Raw genomic sequence first — 7,157 nt, 5'->3', positions numbered from 1 at the left:
CTTACACTTAGCGTCATACTATAAGGCCTTTTGTATCTAGATTTTGTTCTATTGTGAATCTCTCCTAGGAGAGCCCTAGGTTTCTACTGATTATGACAAATGAGGGAAACCATTGAGACTATGGTCCTTTGAGTCTGGCTTACTTCACTTAATATGATTTTTTTTAAGTCTTTCCATTTCCTTACAAATGGGGTCATGTCGATCTTCTGATAGCAGCATAGAATTCCATTGTGTATAAATACTACATTTTGTTGATCCACTCATCATCTGAGGAGTATCTGGGTTGGTTCCATATCTTTGCTATGGTAAATAGTGCTGCAATGCACATCGTTGTGCTAGTGGATTCAATATGTCCTTGTTTCTGGATGCTTGGGTAAATGCCAAATAGTGGAATTGCTGGGGCATAGGGGAGCTCTATGTTTAGTCTTTTGAGGAACTGCCATACTGCTTTCCATAGTACTTGAACGAGTTTGCACTCCCACCAACAGTGTAGTAGTGATCCCTCCTGGCCACATCCCCTCCAGCATCTGTTGTTATCAGATTTCTTGATCATGGCCAATCTAACTGGACTGAGGTGGAATCTTAGAGTTGTTTTGATTTGCATTTCTTTTATGACCAGAGATGTCAAGCATTTCTTCATGTGTCTATAGGCCACTCTTATTTCCTCTTCAGAGAAGACTCTCTTTAAGTCTTTAGCTCATCTTTTAATGGGGTGGTTGTTTCTTTGAAGATTTGTTTTGGTGTGATTCAATTTTTTAGCTGTTGATATATTTTAGTTATGAGGCCTTTGTCTGTTGTATGGCTAGTGAAGATCTTCTCCCAGTCTGTGGGCTTTCTATTTAACTTGCTAGCTATGTCCTTTGCCATACAGAAGCTTGGTAGTTTAATGCAGGACCATTTGTACAAATTTTCTTAAATTTGTTGTGTTTCTGGGTCTTGATTAACAAAGTTTTACTTGTGCCAAGGAGACCTAGTGTATCTCCTATTCCTTCTTGTAAAGTTTTCACAGTATCTGCTTTTACCTGAAATAAAGATGGTAGTTTAGTATATACTAAAAGATGCTCAAGGAGCGTCACATAGGGAAATAAAAATAGAGTCCTTTAGGTAAAAGATAAACTGAGAATCAGGAGTTTGGCCTGGTGGTAGAGAGCTTGCCTAGCATGCACAAAGACTCAGGTTCCATTTGTCAGTATATTGCATACTTAGAAAAAGGCAGAAGTGGTGCAGTGGCTCAGGTAGTAGAAAGCTAGCTTGAGAAAGCCCAAGGACAGTCCTTAGTCCCTGTGTTCAAGCCCAGGACAGGGAAAAAAGATAAATAGATAAATCAAACTAGTACATGGAATATGACTGTTCTTTTTCCTGAAAATGTAGGTTATATGTGATTTGTTTTTTTGCAGGTGGGTTCTCTTCTTACTAATAGTTTCTTAAATATGGTGATTGCTGAATCCAAATTTCTCTGCCTATAAAGTAAGACATGTCTTTGAGATTCTTCAAGGGAACAGTCTTCCTTTCTATGTCTGCATTTGGCATTCTGGGGAATATCTTCATTCTTTTCACTTACATGCACATGTTTAAAGGTAACAAGAAGAAATCTGTATACCTTCTGTTCATCCACTTGGCTTTTACAAACATCTTAATGCTTTTTTCAAAAGTGATACCAAAGATGCTCGCAGGCTTTGGCGGAGAAAACTTCTTAGAGGATATAGGCTGTATGGTCTTTGTATACCTAGAGAGAGTGGCTCGAGGACTTTCCATCTGCACCAGCACTCTCCTCACCCTGGTCCAGGCCATCACCATCAGCCCCAGAGACTCTGCCTGGAAAAAGCTAAAGCTTCAATCTGCGTGGCACATTCTTCCCCCATTGTTATTGTTTTGGATACTCAATTCCTTCATAAGCATGAACTTACTCTACCACATAAAAAATATCAAAAGTTTGAACATATCACAAAGTACTCAAAGTGACCAATATTGCTATTTTGTACCAGACAACTTGCTAATGAGATGGGTTTTTCTTGCCCTCATGGTCTTAAGGGATGCTGGGTTTCAAGGCATCATGGGTGTGGCCAGTGGCTACATGGTGTTTCTTCTCCACAAGCACCACCAGCGTGTTCTCTACCTTCACACATCCAAGCTTCTCTACAAAACTTCTCCTGAGATGAAAGCTGCTCACGATGTTCTCTTTCTCATGCTTTGTTTTCTTTTCTTTTATTGGACAGAATGTATTCTTTCTCTTTTTTTATATGCCTTCTTAGAAAATAATTCCATTATGGAAAATATTCAAGAATATCTGAGGGTTGGTTATGCAATTCTCAGTCCCTTTATACTGATTCCCAAAGATAGAAATCTGGCTGAATGTTGGCATTGAAATACATTGAACAAAGCTCCATCATTGATTTTAATAAATATATGTTTTAGCATTTTGATGTGTTGTGCCAAGATTGTCCCATGTTCTGGGAATGACCCCACTTTGCTCAGGGCCCATATACTAGGAATCAAAAACACACGTTCCCGGAACTAGCCCGGACTTGAACCCCAGGTGGTAACAGCCCAATGCTCAGTGGTTAGGCACCTGATCTCTGACCAATCCTGAAGCGACCAGTGGTTCGAAGTTACCAAACAACCGATCAGGTGATTGTAACTATGGAGTTCCCCTATAAAAGCTGTGTAAAACCTTTGTTCGGGGCCTCTTAGCATTGCCAGCTGCGGGCACACGGAGGTCCGAGTTTGAACTCGTAATAAATGACCCTTGCTTCTTTGCTTTGACTTCGGCCTCTGGTGGTTCTTTCGGGGTTCTAGGAATTCGGGTACAACAGATGAGTTCTCTATGAGTCAAATTTGTGTTTTCCATTAGGCTGCTAATTCCCCAGAAACACTATCTACCCCAAATCGTACCCATGATGCAGGCAATATTAGGATTCAAAATTCACTTCCTGCTGTCATGCCATGATAGTACACAAAACATAAATTCAGTGCCCTTTTTCATCCACTTTGAGAAGCATCAACATATCCACATAAAGACCCTCAAGGTCATTTTATTTTGAAAACCTTCGTATGTAGTATTGCATGGTTCTCTAAAATGCTCTTTGCCTGCAGCCAGTGAGTTACATATTTTTTTCCAAATCAACACTTGATTCCTGGATGTCTCTAAGTAATTTAATTTTAAGTGTTTGATATTTAAGTGTTTGATAATGAAAGCTGACATAATATTGAGGACTAAAAATATATCTATGAGATGAGGGGTGGGGGTGGAGGAGAGGGAAATGGGGACCAAGACATGTGAAAGGGTATCAATGTATGGGAATTAATGCACCATCTATCTGGCAAATATCATGTAACCCTTCTATTAATTACAATAAAAATATATGAAAAAAATATATATCTATGTACAACAAAAATCACACAGGCAATTGGGATGTTAGAAATACAGAAAAGGTATAGGTATCAAAGATATAAAACTTGGAAGGAAATACAAATGGTGACTGTCCTTGCTACCAGATAGCAGTACAAAATAATAATGTACAAGATGAGAGACTTGGTGATAGTTACATTAAAGATGTTGAAGTATCTTGGTTGCACAAGACCATTAAAAAGCATCAACACAAGCTTTTGGCTCTAGGTGGTACAAATATGAAATATGAAAGAATGAAATAAAGTCGACAGGGAACAATTTGAGGTCAGTTCAAGACTCTGAGACATAAGGATATAAATGTGCCAAAGTTCACCGAAATGGTATTGTTATGCTACTGTGGACTTAAAGAGGTCTAGGTAAATATTTTAGAGTTTTAAAAATGTATTGTCAGGGGGCCGGGAGTTTGGCCTAGTGGTAGAGTGCTTGCCTAGCATGCACAAAGAGCTGAGTTCGATTCCTCGTTACCACATACATTGAAAAAAGCTGGAAGCGGTGGTGAGGCTCATGCGGTAGAGTGCTAAGCCTTGAGAAAGTCCAAGGACAGTGCTCAGGCCCTGAGTCCAAGCCCAGGACTGGCAAAAAAAAAAAATGTATTGTCAGGAAGACATTTTAGACTACATAGATTGGCCCAAAAATAGTGCCAAAGGAAAGGAAGGATTCTTTCCATTGATGATGCATTATGAAATACAACATATTATATATTACATATATTGTGATGATCTCTTCCACTCCATACAAACACCATGGTATGAGATATTTTTTCCAGGTTTGTATCAAGGTCAACTTGGGTTTTCCTCAAAGTTAATTCTCTGCCTACAAAAGAATACATGGTTTTGTCTCTTGTGAAGGGAAGTACCTTTCCCTTCGTGTCTGGCTTTGGCATTGTGGGGAACGTGCTTGTTTTGGTAAATTACTTATTCATATTTGAAGGCATGCAGAACAAATCTATATACCTTATATTTATCCATTTAGCTTTTACAGATATCATGATCCTTCTTTTAAAAGGAATTAAGAAGACAATAGCCTTTGAGATGGGAAACTTCTTTGGTGAAATAGGCTGTAAGGTCATTCTTTACCTCACAAGGCTAGCTCGGGGTCTTTCCATCTGCAGCACCATCTCCTCACCCTGGTCCAGGCCATCACCATCAGCCCCAGAAACTCTGTCTGGAGAAATTTGAGGTTTCAATCTGAGTGGCGCATCCTTCCCCTTTTGCTGTTCTCTTGGATGCTCAATTCCTTGATAAGCATGAACTTACTATACCACGTGAAAAATAGCAGCAGTATGAATATATCCCAAATTAGTAAACAGAACAGCTATTGCTATTATCACCAGACAACTTGCTAATGAGATGGGTTTGTCTTACCCTCAGGGTCTAGAGGGAGGCTGGATTTCAGGGCATCTTGGCTGTGGCCAGTGGGTACATCTTGTTACTTCTTCACAAGCACCACCACCATGTCCTCTACCTTCACAACACCAAGTTTCACAAAACTCCCTGAGATGAAAGCTTCTCAAAATGTTCTCCTTCTCATGCTTTACTTTCATTGGAAAGATTGTTTTATTTCTTTATATTTAACTTTTTCTTTAGAGAGTGATTCCAGAAAGTTGACTGTTGGAAGAATTTCTGTCCCTTGGTTATGCACTTTTCAGTCCCATTGTACTGATTCCCAGGGACAGACATTTGACTAGTGTTTGCCAACTCAGAAGGAGAGAAGAGACATTGGGAGAAGATCGGTTCTGAGCTCTGTTCTAATAGCATAGATTTCAATAGTATTCTAAAAGCTTAGCATCAACATGTATGGATGTTATGTGTTTATATAAAGATTCAAAAATAGGGCTAGGAATGTGGCCTAGTGATAGGGTGCTTGCCTAGCATGCACGAAGACCCGGGTTCAATTCTTTCGCACCAATACACAGAAAAGGCCAGAAGTGGTCCAGCTTTGAGAAAGCTCAAGCATATTACCCAAGTCCTGTGCTCAAGTCCCAGGACTGGCAAAAAAGAAAAGAGATACAAAAATACAGACCAATCCAAGGACATCATTAAGGTCTTGTAAGGAATAAGCTAATGCAAAATATCTTGGTCTCTCATGAAAGCTAAGATCTAGTGACATCTAATTTTAAAGCTGTGTCAGCTCAATCACACTGACAAATAAAAAGTAATATTACATTTAGTATATTATGAAGGTCTACCAGAATATAAAACAAAGTGAAATAGTGGTTTACTCTTGAGAAAAAATAGGCCAAAGGAGTTATAGTAAGAAGAAATGAATCTTTTCTCATATACTTGCTGATATGTTATGCATTGAAAAACAAATTTAATCTAATAAATGAAACATTAATAGTACAATCTGAAGTTACCTTTATAATGTATTTGTTAATGCTTTTATATTAACCAAGAATCTCAGTTTATATCTTTCCACAATAAAAAATTATTTGGTATCTCATCTAATTTAAATATTTATTTTGAAAAATAGAACTAAGACTCATATTGGTATATAATGCATAGTACTGACAAAAACATTTGATCATTGTTTTAAAATGTTTACAGTGCTACTTTACTCACATACTATTTATGGAAAAAGACTTCTACTTCATTATGAACATGTGAAGCAACTTTCCCATGTTTATACTGGATGACTCCATTTCCACAGAGAGGTTGCTGGGGACTGAACTGATAGCTTTGTGCACACTTACCATTTTCTATAACACCTGTCTATCTACTGCATTGCAAAAGCCTCATTTATATCAATTTTATGGTTCTATGATCGTGTTTTACTTCAGTAGAAACAATAGCTACTTATTTGATTACAACATGTTTATACAAATATTCAGTAAATAATGGTGAAAAGCTAAAGCCATTCCCTCTAAAATCAGGAATGAGAGAAGGAAGCCCACTCTCTCTACTCCTCTTTAACATAGTGTTAGAATTCCTATCCATGCAATACATCAAGAAGCAAGCATAGGGCCGGGAGTTTTGCCTATTAGTAGAGTGCTTGCCTAGCATGCACGAAGACCCGGGTTCAATTCCTAGCCAGAAGTGGTGATGAGGCTCAAGTGGTAGAGCTCAAGCCTTGAGAAAGTCCAAGGACAGTGCTCAGGCCCTGAGCTCAAGCCCAGGACTGGCCAAAAAAAAAAGAAGCAAGCATAAAGGGGATCCAAATAGGGAAAGAGGAAGTGAAATTTGCCTCTTTGTAGATGATATGATTCTGTATTTAAAGGACCCTACAGACTCCACTCCCAAGGTGCTTGAGCTGATTCAAAACTTTGGCAAGGTAGCAGGGTATAAAATTAACCCTCAAAGGGACCAGGAGTTTGGCTTAGTGTAGAGGGCTTGCCTAACATGCATGAAGACCCGGGTTTGATTCCTCTGTCCCACATACAAAGAAAATAGCTGGAAGTGGTGCTGAGGTTCAAGTGTTAGAGCTCTAACCTTGACAAAGTCCAAGGACAGTTCTCAGGCCCTAAGATCAAACCCAGGACTGGCAAAAAAAAATTAACCTTCAAAAATCAGCCGCCTCCCTTTATGCCATCAATGAAAGGAACAAGGCAACAATCGGGAAAGCAACTCCTTTTGCAATAGCCTCAAAGAAAATAAAGTACCTAGGAATTAACTTAACTAAGAATGTAAAGTTTTCTTGATCCTGGTCATTCTAACTGGAGTGAGGTGGAATCTTAGAGTTGTTTTGATTTGCATTTCTTTTATGACCGGAGATGTCGAGCATTTCTTCATGTGTCTATAGGACATTTTTG

At 38.8% G+C, this 7,157-nt stretch overlaps 1 protein-coding gene across 1 annotated transcript; it reads left to right on the top strand.

Annotated features, from left to right (window-relative positions):
* Nucleotides 1–1,474: 1,474 nt before the first annotated feature.
* LOC150048220 (putative vomeronasal receptor-like protein 4) lies at nucleotides 1,475–2,365 on the top strand. The gene has a single exon (XM_090356209.1). It carries the CDS (start codon nucleotides 1,475–1,477, stop codon nucleotides 2,363–2,365), a length of 891 nt encoding a protein of 296 aa, XP_090212335.1.
* Nucleotides 2,366–7,157: the final 4,792 nt, after the last annotated feature.

Source organism: Megascapheus bottae, chromosome 22 (assembly GCF_031878675.1).
Source record: "Megascapheus bottae isolate mThoBot1 chromosome 22, mThoBot2.hap1, whole genome shotgun sequence".
Taxonomy (NCBI): Eukaryota; Metazoa; Chordata; class Mammalia; order Rodentia; family Geomyidae; genus Megascapheus; species Megascapheus bottae.
The sequence above is the reverse complement of the archived record's forward strand: the minus strand, read 5'-3'. Positions and strand labels throughout refer to the sequence as shown.